At 42.6% G+C, this 27,865-nt stretch overlaps 2 protein-coding genes across 3 annotated transcripts in view; one reads left to right on the top strand and one right to left on the bottom strand.

Moving 5' to 3' along the window:
* Nucleotides 1-632: 632 nt before the first annotated feature.
* DUSP14 (dual specificity phosphatase 14) lies at nucleotides 633-25,865 on the top strand. Its single transcript, XM_030294676.2, has 3 exons — nucleotides 633-750; nucleotides 23,024-23,112; nucleotides 24,510-25,865. Exon 3 carries the CDS (start codon nucleotides 24,600-24,602, stop codon nucleotides 25,194-25,196), a length of 597 nt encoding a protein of 198 aa, XP_030150536.1. The 5' UTR covers nucleotides 633-750; nucleotides 23,024-23,112; nucleotides 24,510-24,599; the 3' UTR covers nucleotides 25,197-25,865.
* SYNRG (synergin gamma) overlaps nucleotides 13,387-27,865 on the bottom strand; it is a 101,453-nt gene continuing 86,974 nt past the window's right edge. The window contains exons 24-25 of one of the 2 annotated variants that reach the window (XR_003964506.1): nucleotides 24,497-24,657; nucleotides 13,387-14,500 (exon numbers count right to left, since the gene is read on the bottom strand). The gene's annotated coding sequence lies outside the window, so the exon portion shown is untranslated. Of the gene's footprint in view, nucleotides 14,501-24,286; nucleotides 24,658-27,865 lie in introns of those variants that run through there. The other variant, XR_003964505.1, reaches the window with a different exon arrangement.

Here is a 27,865-nt window from a genome sequence, read left to right as displayed (position 1 = left end):
CCGACCGCACCTGCGGTGTCTGGCGGTGGGTTGCCGGTCTCGGGACTCAAATCTGTAGCTACTTTCGAGTCTCGGACAAAACAGTCTCCCAGAGTTACTAGAAACTGTACCTGCCCAAGCAAAATTCATCCAACAGTTGCCATTTATTTTCCCTTCACTCTTTGGTCCCAACTCCTGGGCGCTCTCGTGCTGGATACAAAGTGGGGGTGGGGTGAGAGGCGGTGATTAGTCACTTACTGCAGTCTTCACACCTTTTATATTTGTATTGTTGTCCTTAACCCTCTCGCATCCAGAAGGTATCCCAGTACACCACCCCTGCGCCCCCGCCCCCCAGACCCGGTTTGCAGGTAGACGCTGAAGTGGCGACAATAGGGGTCTTATGTTGTGAAACACTTGAGACCACAGAGGACGCCTGACACCTGAACAGAGGGGCGTCCAGGCGAGCGGAGGGGCGCGACCCGCAGCTCCGCTCGGCGGCGGACGGCGCAGTGCGCACGCGCGCCGCCCGCCGCTCAGCGCGTCCCCCGCCGGCTTCCCCCCCGCAGCGCGCCTCTTGCGCCGAGGCCCCTCCCCCGCCCCAAGCGCCCCCCCCCCCCTTCCCGGGAGAGGGCGGCGGGGCGCAGGGAGCGTGCGCGCGGCCCGCCCCGGGCGCGGGCGGAGGGGAGAAGGAGGGGCGCGCGCGGCGGGCAGCCCGCAGAAGCCGGGAGCCGCGCAGGAGAACGGAGCGCCAGCCGCCGCCCGGCCGAGCGGGTAGGGGGCCGCGGGCCGGGCAGGGGACGGGGCCGGGGGCGGGCGGGACTTGAGGCTAACGCGGCTCCAGGGGGCTGGCAGGACCCCGCGGCCGGAGCCCCGCGCGACCCTAGTCTCTGGAAACTTTGTGTCGGTGCCCACACCTGCCCCCCCCCGGCGGTTCTCGCATCCTTTGGGCGACCGGGAGCGGTGAGGCCCGGGGCCCTCCGCAGCGCCCCCTCCTCGCCGGATCTGGGCGCGCGCCCCCGGCCGCTCCCCGGTGCGGCCGACGCCCCGGCCCCGCGTACCGGCCCTAGGGCTTTTTCGCCAGCATCCTGTCGGCCCCCCTTCCCTCCTCCTCCTCCTCCTTCCTGACCCTCTGCTCTCCGGCTGCGCCATGGTCTCTCCACCTCCTCACCCGCCGTCAGCATCCACCCGCTCTGAGCCACTGGAGCCGTCGGTGGCTTTTTGCATCTTCCATAGGTTTCTGGTGCATTGATAGGAGCAACTTGACTTTCAGCAATGCCAAGTACTCAACTTGAGCGTTCTCTGCGGTGGTAGATTGGGGTGCACAGTGCTAACGTGTCTTTTCGTTTCTCCTAAGTACCCTCGCTTCAAAGCGAAGTTGAGTTGTTTGTGTGCGAGAGGAGTCGCCTGCTGGAGCTGCCTTAAGTGGATTGTATAACTATATTTTATTTAGGTGGATGTTGCCAATGGTACCAGCCAGTGTTATGGTAACTGGGCATCCCAGAGGCACAAATGCAATTCTACAGTGTAGGAATTTTTTTCTTTCTTTTTTTTTTTTACTACCTTGTACTTTTCATCCAGCAGGACCTCAAGGCATTTGGCATGTGTTATCTAGCTGTTCATTGTAGTTTTATAGGAGAGGTAGGTAGAGAGCATTACCATCCCGTTTTACAGATGTAAAAACGGAGGCAAAGAACCAAATCCTGATTCTCTACTAATCTTAAAGGAATGTGGACCAAGAAACTTAACCCTGAGTTTCCTGGAATTCCTAGTCCATAAGGCCACACAGAAGTATAATGGAATGTTGGAACATCTTCCCTGAGATTGTATAGATCAATTAAAAAGTCAAAGAGGCGGGGACAGGCATCAGCAGCTCCTTGTGAGAGACTCAGCTCTGTCACGAAGTTAAGTGATACTGGACAAGTCACAGCTGCTCCCTGCGTGTTTCCTGTTGTTTAAAATGAGGGGAACAAAGGTGCTGTATTCTTTGCAAAGTTGTGTGAGTGTGTCTGGAAGTTCCACTCACTCCCTTGAGCTGCATTTGGTGATTGTTAGTTGTTGTGGACTCATAAAGGTTCCCATTCTTGGGCTCCCTTTAGAAATGCAGGGAACGAGGTGCCCCCAGAATAAATAAGTGCCTCTTTTTCACTAGGGACACCTGAGAACTCATGTCAGGGACAGGCTGAGGCAGAGACCCCGACCTGGGTGGGAGGAGAGGGTTGCCGGCTGGAGGTAGGAAGGCACCCTGCACAGGCGGCTTGACACATGGGCCCTATTCCTGCCTCCAGCTCTGACTCATCTTCTGACGCTTGGGGGAGGAGAGGTAGTTGCTTGATATTTTTGGCTTTCCCCCATAAAACAGGAGACAGTTTCCTTCATTCCAAGTCTTTTTAACGTCAGCGTCAAACGTGTCTATGCTGAGTTCTCATCTGAAACCTTTCATATTGGTTGAATGCAGGTACGATTTCTGTAATATTCCTTAATAGAATGGCATAAATGTGTGTCTGTGTACATATATATGGATATATATATGGATAAACTGGTCAGGTGTATAAACCCAGGAAATCTTTTAAAACTTTAGCATGAAAACTTTAGCATTTTTAAATGATGGTCTTTAGGGGAGGAATGTGTGTTTGGTGAATTCCTTTGCAACTGGGATTTTAAGGCAAGGTGGATTAAAAATGCTTTTTCCCACTATCACCAGAAATTCATTAATCATTCTCTGTGTAAAAATTAAAACTTCACAGATAAGGTTAAAGCCTTCTTCTGAGTATCGTTCCCAAAAGTAACTGCTGTGTGTTTCTTTATCGGTCTGTGTGTATCCTCTTAGACTTTTCTAAGCATTTTTATGTCTGTTTGCACAAAGTGATTTTTTAATTGAAATGAATTATTATAAAATTAGCCAGTCCTGTTCATAGAGAATTGGTTTCTGTCTAGAATAGGTAGCATGTGTTTTAAGTACAGATGGTTGTAAAGGCTTATTTATTATTTCTGTAGCATGGTAGTATTTCTCAGGATGATGGGCAAATGGCCCCTTCTTAAACAACCTCAAAGCAGTTAAATCATTAAGATCCTAGGTATTACTCTCGGTTGAAATGAAGATTTTCCCATTAAAAAAGTATCTTGGAATACTAGTGTATTCATCTTTTCTTTGCTTATAAGGAAGCATAAAAGGGAGCGGAAGGCGGTGGGGGGTGGGGTGGGCGGAGGGGTGTTGCTAAAGCAACAGCACCTGGGTATAAACTTACAGAGCGAACATTTAAGGTAGTAGCTTTAGTTATTTATGAAAGCTTCACTGGGAGACAAAAGGAAGTGTTAATGTGGGCACAGTTCAAATCAGTAGTTTCAGGAGATGGGTGAGTTCAAACAGAATTCCTATCAAGAGTTTATATGTTAGAGGACTTTTGCCATGCCAAAAGTAAAATCATTAAGTGCTGAATATTGGGGTAGCAGGCGAATAAGGTCCCTGACCTCATGAAACTGACAGGCCAAGAGTGACATTTAGAGAGGAAATGTTCTTTCCCCACATTGGCCAGAATTGTAATGGTTCTGAATTCCTGGACATCAATGTTTTATTTACTTAACTTTTTTATTGTGAATTATAATACAGAAAAAAATGTATAAAACGTAAATGGATAAGTTAATGAATTTTTTTAAGAACACAGAAGCATCGGGGCGCCTGGGTGGCTCAGTCGGTTGGGCGTCCGACTTCAGCTCAGGTCATGATCTCTCAGTCTGTGAGTTCGGGCCCCGCGTCGGGCTCTGTGCTGACAGCTCAGAGCCTGGAGCCTGTTTCAGATTCTGTGTCTCCCTCTCTCTGACCTTCCCCCGTTCATGCTGTCTCTCTCTGTCTCAAAAATAAATAAACGTTAAAAAAAAATTAAAAAAAAAAACAACAACACAGAAGCACCTTCCTCCTATAATTTCCCAGTGACAGCATCTCCCCTCACCTCACCTCAGAGGTAACCTAGCCTTTTTGTAGAAATCACTTCCTTTCTTGTCTGTCATTTTCATCCCCTAAATATTAATATCTAAACAAGTTACAGTTTTCCTGTTTTTACTTTTATGCAAATGGAATCAAAGTAGGTATTCTTTTAAATATTTTTTTGGGGGAATCAACATTGTATACATGTATATATGTAAATATATATACCCACTCATAATTTTTTAAAATTCTTGTAGCATGGTGTTTCTTTTTATGATTCATTCACATTGTTACCTGTGACTGTGATTGGTGCATTTTTATATGAACATACCATAAGTTATTTATCCATCTGTTGGTGGATATCTGGGTTGTTTCTGGTCTAGGGCAGTTATGAACAGGGGTCACACGTGTGTGTATCTGCAGCTTTATTAGCTGATGCCTAATTTCCAAAATAGTTGGTACCAATTTACATTCCTCCAGTGGTGTCAGCCTTGAATTTATAATCTGCAGTATTTGTTGTTTAACCACAGTGTGTTTGGATAACCACAGTGTGAATGAATGAATGAATGAATGAATGTCACCTAGGTGGTCTGATCCCTGGCCCTTTGTGTACTAGTGTATTTATATATCCTTGTGTTTAATTGTATGGTTTGGACTGACATACCACCCAAAGGCCAGAGATGGTTTTTCTACTCTATTTAGTTGGCAAATACCCAAGAGAATCATTCCTTCATTTTTTTTTTTTTTAATGTTTATTTATTTTTGAGACCATGCAAGAGACAGAGTGCAAGCAGGGGAGGGGCAGACAGAGGGAGACACAGAATCTGAAGCAGGCTCCAGGCTCAGAGCTGTCAGCCCAGAGCCCGACGCGGGGCTCGAACTCACTAACCATAAGATCATGACCTGAGCCGAAGTTGGATGCTTAACCGACTGAGTCACTCAGGTGCCCCCCCTTCTTTTTTTTTTTTTTTAACAGATGTGTAGTTATAGGAAAATTTAAATATAGTATTAAATATAGTATTAAAAATAAGTGTCTAGTTACCTAGAAGTCTTATTTTTTTAAACATTTTTTGGGGGGTTTATTATTTTTTTAGTAATCTCTACACCCTCAATGTGAGGCTTGAACTTACAACCCCTAGATCAAGAGTTGAATGCTTTTCCAACTGAGCCAGCCAGGTATCCTGACTAGATGTCTTTGGGTGAATCCTACCTCTCAGGCCACTATATGCTGTGACTTGGTGACTTGAATTATGCTGGTGAATGCCTGCCATGTGCCCAGCCCTGAATGTGTAGACCAGCAGTGCTGGCTTTGGTGTGGATGGGTGCAGGAACCCAGGCCAGTCCTTGTTTAAGTATCCTCTAAGGACCCTCTGAGTATGCTTTGTGCATGTGCAGATCCTTTTAAAGGCATTGAGCAACAGACCAAGGCTCATGCTTCCTTGGCATTTCCAAAGGAACCACAGCTTCTTGGCTACGGGGTAAGTTTCTCTTTTACGATCTTTAAAATGTACTCCCCCCCCCCCCCCCCCTCTGCCTTGGTATACCATAGTAGAGGTAATTAAAACTGGATTTGAAATAGAGAATTTCTGCTTTTGAGTAGACAGTTGCCGGGTTAACTTCAATTGCTTGTGTTTGGTGTTGCTAGCTGGGTTTAAAGCTGGGGGGGGGGAGCGGTGGCAGCTAGTGTGCTTGAGAGAGATCTGGGGGAGGGGAGCAAGGGGAAGGAAGGGAGAAAGAGAGGGTAGGGAGAGATAAGGAGGTTATGTCAGGACAGTTATTAAATGATTAAATTCAGGTATTTTTTGAGTATCTATAGTGCCTAGTATTAACTGCTAACAGTTTGTTTCTGTCCTTAGAGTAGAATGTTCTACAGTTCTGTAGGTTTAGAAAATACCCTCAGGGATATCCTTTTTCTTAGTTGGAGGGATAAAGGATGAATAAATAGCCCAAGGAATGTGAGATTTGTAGTTCCTTTTTTATTCTGTAAGGCATCTTAGAAAATGGCTGTGTATGCTCCATTTTCTGGCTTTACATAAATCATGAGTACTTTTTTAACTTTTGTATTAAAGTTTTTATTCAGATTCTTTAAAATAATCATGATTATAAAAACTACTTAACTATAAGTTAAAAAGTTTTAGGGGCGCCTGGGTGGCGCAGTCGGTTAAGCGTCCGACTTCAGCCAGGTCACGATCTCGCGGTCCGTGAGTTCGAGCCCCGCGTCGGGCTCTGGGCTGATGGCTCAGAGCCTGGAGCCTGTTTCCGATTCTGTGTCTCCCTCTCTCTCTGCCCCTCCCCCGTTCATGCTCTGTCTCTCTCTGTCCCAAAAATAAATAAAAAACGTTGGAAAAAAAAATTTAAAAAAAAGTTTTAAAGGAAGGATCAAAAGTAGTGTCAGAGCTTCTTCATTTGAGTGATGGGGGTAGAAATCCTATTTGTGTTCTTTTGGTGTCCCTTTGGGCGGGCAGTGATTTGCGGAGGAGCTCTGTGTTCACCTGTTGCAGGGAACGGGGTGGAGTGTGGGTGCTGAGGTCATGGCCATACTGGCTGCATAATGTCACATCCACCCACAGCCCTCGCAGCTCACTTCGAATTCTTGCTCTTAGCACTGACAGAGAGTGACCTCCCGTCCAGTTTGGCCAGCTTTTCCCCCTGCCTTCTCAAAGTCTCAGTGGACCGAAAGGTCCTTTTGAAATTCACATGCAACTGCTGGTCTTAACTTCTGCCTTTGTCTCAGAATAGTTTGAGCATCAAAGGCCTTAGGCGCAGCTCTTCTTGACTCTTTAGGTCTTTGAGTTTGTGGGTACACATGAGAAAATTCTTCCAGTAGAGCATGTTGCTTCTTTTGACTGGTAAACACTTAATGTGGCAGATAGAGAGCACGCCAAGCACCAACCTTCCTTGCTTGGAAGAGAGAGACTATGAGGTGAGCTTGCCTGAAGTTTTGAGAAAGTACTGATAAAAATAAAATCCAGTAGAGTACTGTCAGCATACAAGTTACATACAAATCTGAAATCAAAATTTATAATTAAGAATTTCACTAATTTAGCCATTGTGCCACTCTGGTATCCTTGCCAAGTTCTCTTACCAGATCAACTGTTAGTCTGGCTCCCATGTGAAGAGCAGGTGCAGGCCAGAGTCTGGAGGGGGTGGGGGGGGGGTGGGTTCGAGTTGACAGCCATTTGTTACAATTAATTTTCTTCTATTCCCAGTAATTTTTATTTTTAGAAATTGCAATCATACAGAAAATTACAAAGAACAAATTGGTCATACTTTCTCTATTTTATTAAAAAAAAGTGGGGTGAGGATTATAAAGTTGAAGCTTCCTTGGGCTCCTTCCCTTCCTTCTCCACTGAGACGGCCATCCCCCATGAATATGATAGGTTTCACTCCAACCCACTTGATTTATTTATATCTGCTTATTTAAAATTAAACTGCATTTTTCCTTTTTTTTTTTAATTAATTAATTAATTTATTTATTTATTTTGAGAGAGAGAGAGGGAGATAGCGAGCACATGAGTGGGGAGGGGCAGAGAGAGGGAGAGAGAATCCCAAGCAGGCTCTGCACTGTCAGTATAGAGCCCAAAGCAGGGCTCGAACCCACAAACTGTGAGATCATGACCTGAGCTGAAATCAAAGAGTCAGATGCTTAACTGATGGAGCCACCCAGGCGCCCCTAAAACAGTACAGTTTTAGTGAATGTCAGAAGGACACAGAAATCTTCAATAGCCTTTAATTTGTACCATCACATATGTCATGTTTAGGGGACAGAACTTTCAGGGTTAGAAGTTGTATTTCATTTCACATGGTTCTTGCTAAAAACTGGAGAAGTTCAATGTTTGACGGAGTCTCAACTACCTGGTTTAAACTTTGAGCTAAAGAGAATCCAAAATATAAGTGAAATGCAACTTGTTTCATACTGGATTATGTCTTAAGTCCAAATAACTACTGTATTACTTTATTTGAAAATAATTTTTAGACATGTATATTTATGGAGTTTCTTGTTCCATTTATGCTCATACAAATTACAGTAAATTATGTTTCTCTTTTCCACAATAGCTTAGTTTTATTTTAAATTCCTTTTACAAAGATACTTGCTAGAAATATAAATTCTCAGACCTTTACCCCTAGAAATTCTGATTATTATGTCTGAGGTGGGGCCTCGGAACATGGATGGTAACCAGAAGCTCACATGCAGGAGTCCTTGGGACCACACTTTGAAAATATTCCTTTGCCATACTCTGATGACTTCATAACATAATTTCAGCCAAGCCTTTTCTGTAAAGGGCCAGGTAGTAAATATCCTAGGCCTGTGGGCCATACAGTTTCTGCAGCAACTGCTTAACTCACCTTTGTGGCAAGAAAGCAACCATAGTTAATATGTAACAAATGAATGCATCTGTGTTACAGTAAAACTTCATTCACAAACACTGTCATTTAGTTTCATATTGTTTTAATATGTCATGAGATACCGTTCTTTTGATTTGTTAGCATTCTTAGCTCATGGGCTGTACAAAAGCATGTGGCTGGCTAGACATGATCTGGCTGCCAGTTAGCCAACCCTTGATTTGAACAAGAGTAGAGTGAGGTTGCAAGGCCATTGCATTCTCTCATAGCATGTAAATAACAGTAATATAATCTAAAAAGATTTATATATATTGTCTTATTGTATTAGACAATTTTTTCAGGGGACAATTCAAGACAAGAGAATAACTTCAGGGTCCTCTGCCTTTGGACTTCCATTTAGCTAAAACTTGATTCCATGCAAATTGGTGCAGCCACTCTGGAAAACAGTGTGGAGGTTCCTCAAAAAATTAAAAATAGACCTACCCTATGACCCAGCAATAGCACTGCTAGGAATTTACCCAAGGGATACAGGAGTACTGATGCATAGGGGCGCTTGTACCCCAATGTTTATAGCAGCACTCTCAACAATAGCCAAATTATGGAAAGAGCCTAAATGTCCATCAACTGAAGAATGGATAAAGAAAGTGTGGTTTATATACACAATGGAATACTACGTGGCAATGAGAAAGAATGAAATATGGCCCTTTGTAGCAACGTGGATGGAACTGGAGAGTGTGATGCTAAGTGAAATAAGCCATACAGAGAAGGACAGATACCATATGTTTTCACTCTTATGTGGATCCTGAGAAACTTAACAGAAACCCATGGGGGAGGGGAAGGAAAAAAAAAAAAGAGGTTAGAGTGGGAGAGAGCCAAAGCATAAGAGAGACTTAAAAACTGAGAACAAACTGAGGGTTGATGGGGGGTGGGAGGGAGGGGAGGGTGGGTGAGGGGTATTGAGTTGGGCACCTTTTGGGATGAGCACTGGGTGTTGTATGGAAACCAATTTGACAATAAATTTCATATATTGAAGAAAAAACATAAATAAAACTTGATTCCACCCTTTGCTATAGGGAGACAGCCAGTTGTCCTCAGTGCAGTAGGCCTGTTATCCCTACACAGGGAAAGGGTATGGAGCTTCATGGGGTTCCTTCTTTCTAGTTAATTCAAGAGATTTACCTAGTTATCTTACTCTGCTCCAAAACTGTAGTGAGTAATTAATTTCTTTAATTTATAAAGAAAAACGGGAAATTAATTTATCAGTACTTTATAAATGAAGTTAATTTGCTATAAAATCCCCCAAAATGTGGAATTGGGACATAGGTATGATAAAGAAATCCTTGTAGGGAGAAAATTGAAGCTCACTGATTGGGTTTTAAGGATGTTGTTACATCCAATAAGACATGGGAATAAAATGATCAAAGGGAGGTCAGCTATTCAATGTTGAGCTCTTAGTTCTGTGAACTTCATTCTGATTTATAAATTCTTTTTTGTCTTCCTTAAAGTAATAATGAACTTTCAAGGACTGAGATCTTATTTATGAAAAAAAACCTGCATTTTTGAGATTTCATAGTCTTGCCTCTCAGAAGGTAGTAGTGACTGGCAATTTTGAGGCACATTTATACTTATTTTGGGTTTAATTGCTGTTTATGCTTTTTTTTTTCTTTTTAAGTATTCTGCATGTTGATGTTCTGACTTATATAAATCAAAGTTCACTGCTTAACCAAGAATCTATGAGTCATATTTAATTTTTACCACTTAACTCCTTGAAGATTTTACAGGCTTTGCCACAAATTGGTTGCTAGTTATCACCAAACAAATTTAAATATGATTGTGGATTTTGCAAGCATTTTCTTGGTTCAGGTTTATCAGATTTTTTCACACCCTGAGACTATCTCATACCACATAGCAGTTTAGGATTTTTTAGATTCATATCCAGATTATAGATAAAGCACAATCAGACTGACCTTATGTTCCTTAATTTCTTTGTAGTTTTTATTTTCTTCCCCAATGAAATGGGGACATTTTAGTAGTCTTTAGATCAGTTGACCTGTTGTGGTCAGATTGTATGACTAATCAACAGACAACTCATGGAAAAGGGGTTCTGGCCCCAGTGGGGTTACTACTTTTCTCTGTAGAGTCTGGCAAAGCCTCTTAACCTCCATTTACCTCTGATTCCTCGTCTGGGAACCATATGACAGCAGAAGGATACTGATCCACGTGAGGCTGATTGTGTTTATGTAGCTTAAGCAAAACAGGCATTTGAGATTTTTCCAGCAAGTCCAGCGGGACAGACCAAGGCAGGTTGAAAGTGATGCTTCTCACACTTTACTGTGTATATAGATCAGCTGTTGAATCCCATTCCGTAGGTCTGGGACGGGGCCCGAGATTATGCATTTCTGTTAAACTCCAGGTTGGCACTGCTGGGTTTTGGATCTTACTTGTAGTGAGGGTTTGTAGAAAAGGGCTTATGTTCTCCATTTGGGATCTGAAAGTAAGAAGGCTCTTGAATAGCAAGAATGGCAGTATGTTTTTTTGTTTTTTTTTTTTTTAAATTTTTTTTCCCTCAACGTTTATTTATTTTTGGGACAGAGAGAGACAGAGCATGAACGGGGGAGGGACAGAGAGAGAGGGAGACACAGAATCGGAAACAGGCTCCAGGCTCTGAGCCATCAGCCCAGAGCCCGACGCGGGGCTCGAACTCCCGGACCGTGAGATCGTGACCTGGCTGAAGTCGGACGCTTAACCGACTGCGCCACCCAGGCGCCCCAAGAATGGCAGTATGTTTTAAATGGATTGGAGAAAAAGGATGATAGTATCATCTATGAGGCACCTCCCCAAGAAACAGCTTTCCTTTCCAGCCCCATCGACTGTTTTACTTTGCTTTGACCCCGTGCCTTCTCTGAATTGCCAAGGCACCCACTGTTTGCACTGCTCGTTTGACTCACTTAATGTTAGTCAATCTTTTATTGTTATTCAACAGTTTTATATGTGTATCTTGTATCATCTCTTTAGGATGATAAAATCCTAGCGCAGGGTGATGGCTTATATTACCTTTTTATCCCTGTTGTAGCTATTGCTGCGTAGCACACCATTCCAAAACTCGGTGGTGTAAAAACAACCATTTTTTATGTTGCTCACAGATTCCTATAGGTCAGGAATTTGGACCTCATGTAGTGGGAACAACTTGTCTTTGCTCCATAATGTCTGGGGCCTCTAGTGGGATATTCAAAGACTGTAGGTGACTCAGTGGCTGGGGGCTAGAATCATCAATTTGTCTTTACTCACATATTTCATAGCTGATCCTGGCTATCAGCTGGGCCACTGGCTAGAAGACCTATGTATGACCTCTGCACGTGGTAACCCTGTTGAGCATAGCAGCTGGGTCCTAAGAGCAAGTCCCAAGACAACAAGGTAGAAGTGTGTGCCACGTTTATAATCTAGCTTCAGAAGGGTTATTCCTGCTGTACTCTTCAGGGTGAGTTGGTCACACAGTAAGAAGTTCAAGTGGGATGGGGGAGATATTGTCATTTGTGGCAAAGACATCTTGCCACAATCCTCACAACACTTAGAATAGTGTTGAACACATGACTTGAACTCAGTAAATACTGTTATGTGAATGAGTGACAAGTAATTTAAACACCTAAGTGGATGAAGACTAAATTAAAAGATTCAGTTCCAAATATGAACAGATTACCCCAGGATACCAAAATAAGTATGTGTTCTCACTTTTTATAGTTATTGACAGTCTCTTCTCCATACACGGGAATAATCTCTGAATTTACAGAGCTGAACTTTTTTTTTTTTTTTTTTTTTAGAGAGTGTGCAAGTGGGGGAGAGGGCAGAGGGAAAACCAGAGAATTTTAAGCAGGCTCCATGCTCAGCACAGAGCTTGACATGGGGCTTGATCCCATGACCTTGGGATTATGACCTGAGCCAAGAAATCAAGAGTTGGGCGTTCAACTAACTGAGTCACTCAGGCGCCCCTGGAGCTAAACTTCATAAACCTGCTCTCTTCAGGTGGACTGCCCATGTCATTCTTTGGAGTGTGGTATATTCTCCATCCAGCAGCTGGTTACAGCCTTAAAATGATTGGCCTTTTAGTTCTTGGGATGGTGGTCCACATGAGCACATTGAGATGGCCAGTCAGATCACTACACAGGCAGTTGCTGTACAGCACATTACATGTGCTCTGTGTGTCACACTGGGGCAATATCTGTGGCCAAACCAGAATGGTGTCTCTGTTGTTAGCTTTGTATGTATTATGGATATTTATCCTCATTCCAGCACACCTTCCTATCAGTTAATTTATGTAGTGGGAAAAGCAAAAACAACCCTTCCTCCAGAAGTAAGATGTTGAGGTGGTTTAGCCAAATTACTAAAGCTTGACAGATGAGCAAGAACAGATTGTGAGTATCTTTTATTTCATTTATTTATTTTTTTTAATGTTTATATTTGAGAGACAGAGTGCAAGTGGGGAAGGGGAAGAGACAGGGAGACACAGAATCCGAAGGAGGTTCCAGGCTCCTTGCTGTCAGCACAGAGCCCGACGGGGGGGATTGAACCCACGAACCATGAGATCATGACCTGAGCCAAAGTCGAATGCTTAACTGACTGAGCCATCCAGGTGCCCCTCATTTTATTTTAATACAAATTTAACTCAGCATTTGTTTGAATTTTATTCTTAGTGTGCTATCAGAAGGGTTGAAAGATTGCTACATTATGATTTTTATTTGTAAGAGTATTTTAATTTTTCCCCCAATGGAACACATTTCCAATTTAATCATGAAAATTAATGAGAAAAGTAACATTTATTTATTTATGGCAATGGAGGCTAACATGCTTCTATTTTAAAAAGGGTGACTTTATCTAGTTCTAAAAAACAAACAAAAAAAACCTTGAACATTTAACTGAAGGAGAAAATGTGATTACATACGCTTTTCAGGTATTAAAAAAATAACTCTGCAGGCCTCCAGTATATACTATGCCCTCCTGAAATTCCTAAAGTTAAAAATAATTTAGATCATTTAACACAGTCATTTCTAGCATCATTATGGCCATTTTCTGCTTATTCAATGTGAGAAGAGAGAAGGCAGTAGATACAATTTCAGTTTTTAATTGCTAATGCTAGTGGTTATTTGCTATGACTTAAAAAAAAAAAAAAAAAAAAAAAAAAAAGAAGAAGAAGGAAAACTAGCCCCTATGGCCTGGGGATGGATGCCCTGAGTAGATTGTGACTCCAGGTAGCTCCAGGTATGGATACCCAGTGCTAACACCAGGCTTGTGCCCCAGGAGTTCTCCAGTGCAGGGAGCTATCAGGTGTTAATAGCTTATGCACTGAGATTACAGGCCACCTGGACAGACACTAATTCTGCATTTTGCTTAGCACTTTAGTGCTTTGATGGTTATTATTCAGACCAGCAAGATGTTTCTTGTAACTTGTAAACAAAGAAGTACCTCTCTGAGGTTGGCTTAGGACAGCTCCTCCTTTTTGTCTTGCATCACACACCCCCCCACCCCCGTTCCCCTTGCCAGGAAAGCATTTTTTCCCTCCAAGAAGTAAATGAAGCTGCCAGAGCAACTTGGAAGAACTGAGTTGAACACCATGGACAGCGACGTGGCCATTCCTTGGCGAGCCCTCTGGTCATCTCAGAGACAAGTGTGCTGCAGGGGGAGTGGTATGTTCACTCAGTACCTTGCAGTCTTTGATCCCTCAACCATGGCTCAGTCTCTTACTCCGCTAATAGATGCCCTTCCTCTGTCTTCCAGTACACATTTACTAAGTTGATTTTGACAAAGCTATGATGGAATACACATGTATCCTTCATGATCAGACTCTCCTGAGCTTGGCACTGACACTAGGGCTTCTTGTTGTGGAGCTGCTCCTTGGTGAGGTCCCTCTGCTGTCAGGGAGCTTTCTGTGTCCTGACGGCTACCTGGGTCTGCAGCAGTATGTCCCTTTTCTGGGCGATAGGAGAAACTGGAGTAGCTCAGCCCATCTGGGCATTTCTGTAAGTAGCACTTACACACATTCTTCGTAGGCAGATCCAAGACCCTTTGGACACACTGAAGGCGTCGGCTGGTGGTGTTGGGAGTGCTGTAAGGCAGGTGCTGAGCCACTCTCCACAGTCTCACAGAAAGGCGGTGTGTGGGCTTGAGCTAGGAGCCCGGAACCTTGGTTCTCTTCCTGGTTCTGTTATGTATCTTCTCTAAGTTGAAATCATCTCACGCTTTCTGAACCTTCTATTTTCTGATCTGTAAAACGGGTCAGGAGTGTTTGTCAGAGGAGCATCAGTTATATTTGTGCCCTCTGAGTGCTCTTTGGCAGACGTTGTTTTTCTAAACCTTGGACCTAGCTTTAGCATTTTATGCAGGTTTGTTGGCACAAGACTGACTAGCAGCAGCAGGGAGGGAGCATCATGTCTGTCTCACTTGGATTCTGCCCTGAGGACTCACAATCTGTTGTCTCTGCAGTACCAAGTGGCTTAGCACTGCCCAACAAAGGAGAGTTAACAGAGTAAGTTAGGCTTCCAGGCCACCCATTACTTATCCTTGATGAAAAGACCAGCAAGTCTGGAACCCTTTCCTCAGGAGGGCAAGTGACTTCCCAAACAGAATGATGATTTGGGAGACCATAAGACTGAGTCACTATTAATTAGACAGTAACCAAGTAACCTGGTTGGAAATTTGATTAGCATCTTCCAGATTTTCCACATTCAGGAAGGGAGTGATCACCAGCAGTTTGAGAGCCTAATTCTGTGTTTGTTACTGCAGTGACTTTGCTTTTTAAATCACTAGGATCGTGCCAGGGAAAAACTTGGAAGTGGCACGAGACTGTGTTCTGCGGCAGGACAGGATGTTCTCATAAAAGTTCTGCCCATTTCCATTTACAACTAACACACACATCTGTACACATTTCCTTATGCAACTATTTCTTGTTTCTCTTCAGGATGTGATCTCACCTGTACACTTCATGTATGCTGCCATCAGAAGGGGTCCCCAAGAAAGTTGTAACCTTGGGTGGGGCAGAACCCTTCAGACAAGGGCTCTTTCTGGGGAGGGACTTAGGATCTCTGTGTTCCAGCACTCTGAGTGCCCCAGTCTTGAAGCAGGGAATCTGGGTGGCTCACTCCAGCATTGACCTCTACAAGATGACCTCTACAGGATGTGTCCTCTGACTGGCAGCATCACCTACAAAATGCCAGTTACTGAGTTCCAGCTCCACTCTGGAACTACTGAAGTGGAAACTCTTGGGGTGTGGTTCAGCAGTCTGTGTTTTAACAAGATTCTGAAATATGTTAAAGTTTGAGAACCACTCCATTATGAAGCTATAACTTTTACTATTTTTTTTATTGAGGTATAATTGATATATAACATTTCAGGTGTACAACATAATGATTTAAAAAAAATGTTTTTAAGTTTATTTTCAGAGAGACAGAGACAGCATGAGCAGGGGAGGGCAGAGTAAGAGGTGGGGGGAGAGAGAGAATCCCAAGCAGGCTCCACACTGTCAGTGCAGAGCCCCGTGTGGGGCTCGAACTCATGAACCGTGAGATCATGACCTGAGCTGAAATTAAGAGTCGGATGCTTAACTGACTGAGCCACCCAGGTGCCCCCAACATAATGTGATATTTCTTTTTTTTCAAGTTATTAAAAAAATTTTTTTTAATGTTTATTCATTTTTGGAGACAGAGACAGAGTATGAGTGGGGGAGGGGCAGAGAGAGAGGGGCACACAGAATCTGAAGCAGGCTCCAGGCTCTGAGTTGTCAGCACTGAGCCTGACGTGGGGCTCAAACTCACAGACCTCGAGATCATAACCTGAGCTGACGTTAGACGCTTAACCAAGCCATCTAGGCGCCCCTGATTTGATATTTCTATTAGTATAAAATGATGATCACAATAAGTCTAGTTAATATGCATCACTATACATAGTTATAAGTTTTTTGTGTGTGATGAGAATTTTAAGGATTTACTCTTAGCAACTGTCAAATATGCTATACAGTATTATTAATTTGTACATTACATCCCCATGATTTATTTATACCTGGAAGTGTATCTTTAAACGCCCTTCACCCATCTAGTGCCCCTTCCCCCCACTTCTGGCAATGATCAGTCTGCTTTCTGTATCTGTGAGCTCCAGTTTTTGTTTTCTTTTTTGATTCCACATACAACTGATACAGTATTTGTCTTTTTCTGACTTATTTCACTTAGCAAATCTCCCTCAAGATGTGCTCATGTTATCTCAAATGTAAGATTTTCCTTATGGCTGAATAATATTCCACTGTGTATTTATACCACATTTTCTTTGTCTCTTCAATCTGTCAGTGGATCTTCAGGTTGTTTCTGTGTCTTGGCAATGAACATGGGGGTGCATATGTTTTTTCAAGTGAGTGTTTTCATTTTCTTAAGATAAATACCTGGAAGTGGACTGCTGGATCATATGGTACTCCTATTTTCTTTTTTTTTTAAAGTAACCTCTACCCCCAATGAGGGGCTCAAACTCATGACCCCAAGATCAAGAGTCACATGCTCTGGGGCGCCTGGTTGCCTCAGTTGGTTGAATGTCTGACTTTGGCTCAGGTCACAATCTCACGGCTTGTGGGTTCGAGCCCTGAGTTGGGCTTTGTGCTAACAGCTCAGAGCCTGGAGCCTGCTTCGGATTCTGTGTCTTCCTCTCTCTCTGCCCCTCCCCTGCTTGTGCTCTGTCTCTCAAAAATTAATAAACATACAAAAATTTTTTAAAAAAAGAAAGAGTCACATGCTCTACCGACTGAACCAGCCAGCTGCCCCTGGGAATTCTATTTTTAATTTCTTGAGGTGCCTCCGTACTGTTTTCCATGGTGGCTGCACCAGTTTCCATTCTCACCAACAGTGTCCACAGGTTCCTTTTTCTCCACATTCTTGCTAACACCTGTTGTTTCTTGTCTTTTTGATAATAGTCATTCTAACTATAACTATGAGATATCTAATGATATCTCATTGTGATATATCACATTGTTTTACAGATGTTGAACCATCCATGCATCCCTGGGGAACGAATCCCACTTGATTGTGATGTATTGTTCTTTTAATGTATTGAATTTAGTTTGCTGATACTTTGTTGAGGATTTTTGTATTATGTTCATTAGGGATATTGGCCTGTAATTTTCTTGTGATGTCTTTGTCTGGTTTTAGTATCAACATAATCCTGACCTTGTAAAATGAGTTTGGAAGTGTTCCTTCCTTTTGTATGTTTTGGAAGAGTTTGAGAAGAGTGGTATTAATTCTTAAATGTTTGGTAGAATTCACCAGTGAAGCTCTGTGGTCCTGGACTTTTGTTTGTTGGAAAGTTTTTGATTACTGATTCAATCTCCTTCCTAGTTACTGGTCCATTCATATTTTCTACTTCTTCATGATTCATTCTTGGCAGGTTGTATGTTTCTAGGAATTTGTCCATTTAAGTTGTCCAGTTTGTTGGGATATAATTATTTAATATAGTCTCTTATGATCTTTGGTATTTCTGTGGTATCAGTCATAACTTCTTGCATTTCTGATTTTATTAATTTGAGTCCTCTTTTTTTCTTAGCCTAGTTGAAGGCTTGCAATTTTATTATCCTTTTAAAGAACAAGCTTTCAGTTTCATTGATCTTTTCTATTGTCTTTTTAGTCTCTATTTTTTTAGTCTCATTTATTTTCGCTTTGACCTTTGTTATTTCCCTCCTTCTACTAATTTTGGGCTTTTTTTAAAATCTAGTTTCTTGAGGTGTAAAGTTAGATTTTTTTTGAGAGCTCTCTTGATTCTTGATGTAGGTATTTGTCATTATGAACTTCCTTCTCAGAACTGCTTTTGCTGTATTCCATAAGTTTTGGTATGCTAGATTTCCATTTTCATTTGTCTCAAGGTAGTTTTTTATTTTTTATGACCCATTAGTTCAGTAGCATGTTGTTTAATCTCCACATATTTGTTAATTTTATAGTGTTCTTCCTGTAATTGATTTCTAGTTTCATACCATTGTGGTCAGAAAAGATGCTAGATATCACTTCAGTCCTCTTTTATTAAGACTTGTTTTATGGCCTAATGTATAATCCATCCTGGAGAATGTTCCATGTGCTCTTGATAATATGTTTTCTCTTGCTTTTGGGTTTAAGTCCATCTGGTCTAAGGTGTTGTTTAAGGCCAATGTTTCCTTATTGATTTTTTTTTTTAATTTTTTTTTCAACGTTTTTATTTATTTTTGGGACAGAGAGAGACAGAGCATGAACGGGGGAGGGGCAGAGAGAGAGGGAGACACAGAATCGGAAACAGGCTCCAGGCTCCGAGCCATCAGCCCAGAGCCTGACGCGGGGCTCGAACTCACGGACCGCGAGATCGTGACCTGGCTGAAGTCGGACGCTTAACCGACTGCGCCACCCAGGCGCCCCTCCTTATTGATTTTTGAATTGATTTTTGAACTGGATGATCTATCCATTATTGAAAGTGGGGTGTTAAAGTCCCCTACTACTATTATATTGCTGTCTATTTCTTCCTTTGGGTTTATTAATATTGTTTTGTATCCTTAGGTGTCCCTATGTTAGGTACATAACTACTTTTCATGTTTTTAAAAAGTAATCTCTAAGCCCAACATGGGGCTTGAACTCAAAACCCTGAGTTCAAGCATACTCCACCGACAGAGTCCACCAGGCACCCCTGTATCATTATGTCATGCCCTTCTTGTCTCTTATTACAGCCTTTGTTTTAAAGTGTTTTTTTGTCTGATGTAAATATAGTTATCCCAGCCTCCTTTTGGTTTCCATTTACATGTAATGTCTTTTTCTGTCCCTTCACTTTCAGTATGCTTGTGTCCTTACATCTGAAGTCAGTCTTTTGTAGGCAACATGAGTCTTTTTTCATTCAGCCATTTTATCTTTTGATTGAAGAACTTAGTTCATTTATATCTAATTACTGACAGGTACATACTTATTGCCATTATTGTTAATTGTTTCCTGGCTGTTTGTAAATTCTGTTACTTTTGTCTTTGTGATTTGATGATTTTGTGGTATGCTTAGATTCCTTTACCTTTTGTGTACCTATTATAGGCTTTTGTTTTGTGGCTACCATGTGGCTTATTTATAACAACTTACAAGAGTCTGTCTTAAGCTGATAACAACTTAAGTTTGAATACATGCTAAAGCTCTATGGTTTTACTCCCCCCCCCCCCACTTTATATATACATTTTTTCCATTCTATATTTTTGATGTCACATTTTACATCTTTTTTTTTTTTTTTAAGTTTATTTATTTTTGAGACAGAGAGAGACAGAGCATGAACGGGGGAAGGTCAGAGAGAGAGGGAGACACAGAATCCGAAGCAGGCTCCAGGCTCTGAGCTGTCAGCACAGAGCCCGACGCGGGGCTCGAACTCACGGACCGTGAGATCATGACCTGAGCCAAAGTCGGACGCTTAACCGACTGAGCCACCCAGGCGCCCCAACATTTACATCTTTTTATCTTGTATATCCCTTAACTAATTATTGTATTTACAATTTTATTACTTTTGTTTTTTTAACCTTTATACTAGCTTGTGATTAATCTACCACCTTTACATTGTTATTCTAAATTTTACTATATTTACCTTCACCAGTGAGATTTATACTTTTACGTGTTTTCCCATTACTTTCTTTTTGGCTTAAAGAAGTCCTTTAATATTTCTTGGAAGGCTAGTTTAGTGGTGATGAACTCCTTCCTTTGCTTTTGCTTGTCTGGAAAACTCTCTCCTTTACTTCTGAATGACAGCTTTGCTGGGTATTCTTGGAAGTTTTTTTTTTACTGCCCTGAGTATGTTGTGCCACACCCCTCTGGCCTGCAAAGTTTCTGCTAAAAAATCTGATACTCTTTTGGGGGGGGGGGTTCCCTTTTATGTAGCAAGTTGTTTTACTGCTTTTATTCTCTCCTTGTCTTTTAACATTCAACAGCTTGATTATAATGTATCTTAGTGTGAGTCCCTTTAGGTTCTTCTTTGGAATTCTCTGAGCTTCCTCAGTCTGGATATCTGTTTCCTTCTCCAGCCAGGTTAGGGAAGCTTTCAGCCATCATTTCTCCAAATACATTTTGTGTTACTTTCTCTTATAATGTGAATGTTGGTCCACTTGATGTTGTCCCATAAGTATCTTAAGCTGTCTTCACTTTTCTCATTCTTTTGCTGCTCTGATTGTGTCATACAGGTCTCCTGTTGAAACCCTCTAATATATTTCTAGTATATTTTCCAGTTCAGTTAGTGTGTTCTTCAGTGCTATGATTTCTATTTGGTACTTTCTTATATCATCTATCTGTTGAAGCTCTGTGTTCACTCTTCTCTCAAGTTTAGTGAGCATCTTTATGACTCTTATTTTGAAGTCTTTATTAGGTAAATCACTTCAATCTCGTTTCCTGAGATTTTATCTTGTTCTTTCATTTGGAACATATTCCTGTTTCTTTATTTTCCTCAACTCTGTGTTGATTTCTATGCATTAGATAGCCACCTCTCCCAGTCTTGAAGGAGTGGCCTCGTGCAGGAGATAAACCTGATTGTTCAATACTGCCTTAGTTTTGGTTTTCTCTCAAACCTTTGTGATTGTCCAAGCAGCCTATTTATTTTTAGTGGCCCCTAGTAGTTGGCCATGTGACAGGTCATGTTCTAAAGGGGAGGATCTCAGTCAGCAGCTTTTAACATATGCAGATATACATAATAACCCTGTGGGACTGCAAAAGTTGTCTGTCCCACTGGCCAGCCAAGCCAGGTGGTCTAGAGGTGCCCCCCTGGGCAGCAGTCACAAAAATCAGGGCACCAGACAGGTATACAAGTTCCTTTCCAGGAGATACTGGAGACCTAGAGTGGGGCAGAGGGAAAGCACAGAGACGGTATCCCCTGGCCTCCACCCGAGGCTCAAGCTCCAGAACAAGCAATAGCCTTTTTCACAGAAAGGCAGAGGGTATGTTTCAGTTGGCTGTCTGTGCAGTGCCCTGGGGGTAGCCAGCTGAAGTCTCTTCAGTTCCAACAATCTCATGGGGTGCAGAGGCGCAAGCCCTGCTGACCACCAGAGCTGGCAGGCAGTGGGTCCCCTGGTGGCAGCCACCAAAACCAGGACACCAGACACATGTCTGGGCACTTAACAGTTAATCCCAAGTTCCTCGCTGGGAGAGGAGGGAGAGGATGACAGTGGATGCTTATTACATCCATGTGTGTTTAATTAGAAGCCTGCCCCTCAAGCCGCATGCTATAACTATTTTTAAAGCTTTTCAAAAATGTTAAATAGTAACATGTCAGATGATCCAGCCCTTCTAGTCCTAGGTATTTAACCAAGAGAAAGGAAGGCATACCACAGATACCTATATATGAATGTTTTACACCATTTTATACATCAGCTTTGCTTGTAATAGCCTCAAGCTACAAACAACCCAGTTTCCATCAGTAAGTGAATAAACCATCTATACCATGGAATACTACTCAGCAGTAAAAAGGAATGAACTGTTGATACATGCAACAACATAGAGGAATGTCAAACTATGGCGAGTGAGAAAGCCAGGCCAAACAAAAAAACCTATATTATCATTCTGTTTTATAAACATCTAGGAAATGTAAAAATAATGACAGAAAACATCAGTGGTTGCTTGGAAATGGGGCTAGAGGGTGAGGGAGGAATGAATTATAAAGCAGCATGAGGAAATTTGGAGGTGGTGATGGATCAAATTATGTTGAGGTCATGGTGTGTCGAATATACACAGAATTCAAAACTCATTGGCGCCTGAGTGGCTCGGTCAGTTAAGCATCTGACTCTTGATTTCGGCTCAGGTCATGATCTCAGAGTCAAGGGATCAAGATCCATGCTGAGTGTGGATCCTGCTTGGGATGCTCTCCCTCCTTCTCTCCCTCCCCTGCACACATTCTCTCTTCCTCTCTCCAAAAATAAAAAAGAATTCAAAAATTGAAAACTCCTCAAATTGTACACTTGGTCAAGTTGTGTATCAACTTGTATGTCAGTCATACCTCAACAGAGCTGTGGAAAAAGTTAAATGTGATGGTTACCTGGGAAAAGCAGAGGGACAGGTAGGGGAGGAACCCATTTTTTTTTTTTTTTCAATGTTTATTTATTTTTGGGACAGAGAGAGACAGAGCATGAACAGGGGAGGGGCAGAGAGAGAGGGAAACACAGAATCGGAAGCAGGCTCCAGGCTCTGAGCCATCAGCCCAGAGCCTGACGCGGGGCTCGAACTCGCAGAGCGCGAGATCGTGACCTGGCTGAAGTCGGACGCTCAACCGACTGCGCCACCCAGGCGCCCCAAGGGAGGAACCCATTTTTAACAATGCTTGTTGGTGGTCATCATACTGTTACATAAACAAAAAACTAAGATGTCCAATTTGGAAGAGAGAATGAGATTTCCGATGCTGTCCGCAGCACCAGCACCTCCTGCAGGTAGCATTTGTGAAGCTGGCCCCCTGCGCCTGGCTTAGCTGAAGGCACGTGGAAGAGACTCTAGCTTGTTCTGCCTCTCTTCTGGGCCCATTGAGCAGTGCCTTACATTTCCTTTCAAAAAACTTGTTATGGCCCAAACTGCAGTTAATGTTTGTCACACCGTGGGTTACATGTCATTCACAAAAAGCTGAGACTTAGATTGATACTTCCAAACTGGCACATCCTTTAAATGCACATCTAGATATATTTAGCGTGCTTTCCACTCCCTAGATTTATTCCAGTCAAACCCAATTTAGTAGTAAAAACCCAGGAGGAATTCTTTTGAACTTCCTGATTGGCTACATTGTTGCCTCTTTGTCTTTTTGCAGATCTGATTTGTATCCACTGTGATCAACACTCTGAATTAGGACTTTCCAGATCCTGACCCAGGACTGCAGAGTAACCAGATTCCTCACAAGTGAGTGGCTCCAGCACCACTTCTGTCCGTGGAACTGAAAGTGTTCTTATTCACCTGAAATCACTTTAGGTGCCCCTACCCTACCCTGGGTGGGGATGAACACACTTCCCAGTGGGCCCAGACTATAAAGCAGTCAGTGTGAGAAAGTGATGTGTCTGAAATCTCAGGAAACCAATATTTTCCATTTCTTTTGTTACTGGTTTACTCTATGGGCATTATATAATATTAAAGTCTTTTATATCAAATACTCTACTAATTTAAATGTAGATTTTCAAATATTAAACTACATTTTAATTTCAACACGCATCTGAAGCCAGTGGGATTCATCTTGCTGCTGAGAATTGTCTGAGGAAGGTGACGTTCTCATTTAACCACACCCAGGGTCAGGTCAGCCGAAATTGCTCATGAACTTAGACTAATGTATTTTTTTTAATTATGTAACTCATCTAAGTAATCTCTATACCCAACTTGGGGGGTCGAACTCACAACCCTGAGATCAAGAGTTGCATGCTCTGCTGACTAAGAGCACGCAAGCTAGGGAGGGGCAGAGAGATGGGGACAGAGGATCCAAAGCAGACTCTGCTTTGATAGCAGTGACCCTGATGTGGGGCCCAAACTCTCGGACTGTGAGATCATGACCCCTGCTGAAGTCGGGCGCTTAACTGAGACACCCAGGTGGCCCGAGACTATTGTATTTTTGAGATCATGGCCTTCAAAGTGCCTTGGGTTATTCCCATGGAGACACCACAGCACAAGTTACTATTTAGCTATTTTGTTTTTTAAATAACGAAGGGCTAAGGTGACCAAATGTCCTGGCTTTTCTGGAACTCATTCTGAATTCAGTATCTTTTTAGTTCATAAAGGCAGCTTCTTTAATATATTACCTAATGTGATCATTTTTATACCTTTATAAGATTGCTATGTCTAGAACTAGGTTTAGGAAGATAATAGCAATCATAGCAGCATAAGTAGGCAAGAAGTGTATGAAAGAACATGGCTACAGGAGTGATCAGAATTTCTCGTTTCTTCCTAATTACCAAGGAACACCACTCCCTTCAGTTCGAGCAAGGCCCTGCAGGATTGCTGTTCAGGAACCAGTTGGGCATGTTTCTGAGTTTAGACTACTTCTAAAATAGAATGACTATTTCCATTTAGTGCCTCTTTTTTTTTTTTTTTTTTAGAATCACCAGAGAGCTGAGTTTTAACCTTGATTTTAGGCTACTTTTCCTGTTAATCAATAGGAAATGATTTGTCTACATCCTTGAAAGAATGGAGTCTATTATAGAAAATGACCACTTCTAATCCTTTCACCTTCCCATTCCACAAAACTATAGAAGGCCGTGATGAATCAAGAATCGATAGCATTTAAAGTACTGACAGATACCTGTGTTTTGCAGGAAGGACACTGATTTTGGATTCCTTGGTGGAGGAACACAAAACCCTCTGGTCTTGCTGCCAACGATGCAAGTGTGATTGCTGGCATCTTCATGGGCTCCAGAGGTCACAGCACGCTCCCACGGACTCTCATGGCCCCTCGGATGATTTCTGAGGGAGACATAGGAGGCATCGCTCAAATTACCTCCTCTCTCTTCCTGGGCAGAGGCAGTGTGGCCTCCAACCGGCACCTCCTCCAAGCTCGTGGCATCACCTGCATCGTTAATGCTACCATTGAGATCCCCAATTTCAACTGGCCCCAATTTGAATATGTTAAAGTGCCTCTGGCTGACATGCCCCATGCCCCCATTGGACTGTACTTTGACACTGTGGCCGACAAGATCCACAGTGTGAGCAGGAAGCATGGGGCCACGTTGGTGCACTGTGCCGCGGGGGTGAGCCGCTCGGCCACTCTCTGCATCGCTTACCTGATGAAATTCCACAGTGTGTGCCTGCTGGAGGCGTACAACTGGGTGAAAGCCCGTAGGCCTGTCATCAGGCCCAACGTAGGTTTCTGGAGGCAGTTGATAGACTACGAGCGCCAGCTCTTTGGGAAGTCGACAGTTAAAATGGTACAGACACCTTATGGCATAGTTCCAGACGTTTATGAGAAAGAGTCCCGACACCTGATGCCTTACTGGGGGATATAATGCCACCAAAGCCTGCATCAGCAGCCCCTTGAGCAGTACCAGCATCTGCTACACACCGTCTGTTCCCCTCTTCACCTTTCTTTTCAAATGGTTGACTCCTGGCTCTCCCTGAAGTGTTTTTTACACTGGGTGTTCAGGTTTATTTTAAAAGATGGGGGGTGGGGGGGAGGAACATAAGGGGAATGCATACATTGCTAGTAACATTTTTAAAACTAACATTTTGGAATAGTGTTTATGAAAATCTTTAACTGGCTTTTAATCATTTTTAACAATTTGAACAGTTTAATAAACTGTTTGGTTCTGCTATATTCTGAATCCCATGCCTTTAGGCATCATGGCAGGTGCCAGAGGAGCTCAGTGCAAAAATCACTTTGGGTCCTGATTAACCCTTTAGAGACAAGCTTTGCCCAAGGCTGCTGACCACACAAATGCTTAGGGAAGATTGATACCAGCTTCAGTCTCTACTGGATTAGCCCTACTCTTTCCTTTCCTATTTAGTGACTCTGTAAGTTAAAAAACAAAAACAAACAAAAAAAAAACCTTTGTTATCTAGTTGTTAAGTAATTATAATGAAATCTGCTGCAAACACCCTCTTGGAATCATTGTGCCCCAGGACTACATTAGCATTATTTTTAATAAATATATCTGCATAACCTATTAGAATTTTTACTAAGAACTCCAGGGTGTGTGTATGTGTGTGTTGATGCTGGAAGAAAGATGCTCTCCAGTAACTGCATTAAAATCCGGCTCCGGTGACAACTATGCCACTTAAAATAGACCTCTCGGCTGAACTGTGTCAACGTTTCACATCCTTGCAGATGGGCAGACGTTAATATCAGTCACAGTGCTAAAGCTGTGGAAAACAGCACAGAGTGTCCACTCTGATAAAAGATACAGTTTTCGGATGTCTTTGGCAACTGGAGTGCACCAAAGCAGTGAGTCCTCCATCAAAGAAATTGTTTTTTAACAAAAGCTATGCCTTTGCTCCACATAAAATGTCCTAAACCAAACCTCCATAGAAGTGACCATCAAACAACGACTTCTTTTGTTGAAACTTGGAACCATGTCATCCGGTTCACTGCTCCTAATAAATATGACAGCATAACTCATCAGGGACTTGGGAGAAGTGTAATTAGTTCTTCCCTATTCCACACTCCTCACAAACTATTGGGAACCATCAGATTGCCCCTGCTCACAGTGCTGCTTTATCTTTCTTCATTTGCCACGTAGGTTGTAGCTTGCTTCTCTGTGGAATAATTTTCTAGGCTTTTGGCCCGTCTTGACAAGAAGCCATAAATATGCCGGTGGTTATATATTTTCTAGATTTTTATCTGGTCCGTGGCAGTGGTTTCATCCAAATTCTACCTTGTTTCTTCCCAGTCATTCACTTTTATAAACATGTACTACAGTCTAGGAAAATTAAAATGAGGTTAATAGTTTGTGTGGGAAATCAGAGGAACCCATAAATGAATGCTGCATCAATTAGCACATGATCGAAAAGCAGTCAAAAGAACAAAGCAATTCGTGGCTGTGGAGGCTATGGCTTCTCTAGTATGAAGGCAAACTGTAAGTCCTGTAGTCTTTGGATAAGAGTCCAAAAATAACCACTGTACTACAGTAAGAGAACACTGGGTGACAGATGTTCTTGGTAGGAAAATTTCCGGCAGAAATCCCGGCCAACACCACTACTGGGATGTAACTAAGCATTCTTAGTACTTAAGAAGCCTAACACCTTTCTAATCTAAATGTCAGAGTTTATTAGCTGGTCACAAAAGGAAGGCGTGTGACCTAGAAGGTGTTAGGGGAATTTCTGTGGTGATCCCCAGTGCAGGGCAAGCATTTCAAGTTTCTATAATGTAGAGGCCCTATAATCTTACCAAAGCTTAGGATCACACAAGTTATCAAAAGGCAAGTAGAAGGCATCTTTAAACAAGACATAGGTACATGCATACAAAATATTCAAGTAATTTAGAATATGCAACCTATTTAGAGTGTTAACTAGTAGTCACAGGACAAATAAGGCACGGATAATAACATACCCTGTGCCGCCTCTACATTGAGCACGTCCAGACAAAAATTAAGTTACACACTAAGCCATAAAACGTCTAAAAGCAAAACACAATACCAAAAGAGAAAAGCGCTTATTCACCGCCACTCAGGCAGCGGGGCGGGAGCTGTCGGCACCTCACACAGTACGGAAAGAAGTAACCTTGGTTACTGTTTCCAAGGACACTGGACTCGGCACGTCAGAGCCGAGATGTAGACGAGCGCAGTGTTGAGTCGTCTGAATAAACTTGCACACATAAAGAAAGTGCAAGGGTATGGTTCCACACTCTGGAAATCCTTACTGGTGGTATGTGAGTGAACATTTCCACTACTAAACAGTATTTTTCTTTTTTTTTTTTTTTTTAAATTTTTTTTTTGAATGTTTATTTATTTTTGGGACAGAGAGAGACAGAGCATGAACGGGGGAGGGGCAGAGAGAGAGGGAGACACAGAATCGGAAACAGGCTCCAGGCTCTGAGCCATCAGCCCAGAGCCCGACGCGGGGCTGGAACTCACTGACCGCGAGATCGTGACCTGGCTGAAGTCGGACGCTTAACTGACTGCGCCACCCAGGCGCCCCTAAACAGTATTTTTCATAGCAAAGCCTTTTGGCGTCTGCTGTA

This window comes from Lynx canadensis, chromosome E1, assembly GCF_007474595.2.
Source record: "Lynx canadensis isolate LIC74 chromosome E1, mLynCan4.pri.v2, whole genome shotgun sequence".
NCBI lineage: Eukaryota > Metazoa > Chordata > Mammalia > Carnivora > Felidae > Lynx > Lynx canadensis.
Note: the sequence above shows the minus strand (reverse complement) of the source record. Positions and strands in the feature narration are given on the sequence as shown.

What these genes read in the sequence shown, in the direction of transcription:
- DUSP14 (XM_030294676.2), top strand. Translation starts at nt 24,600, where the DNA reads ATGGGCTCCAGAGGTCACAGCACGCTCCCACGGACTCTCATGGCCCCT.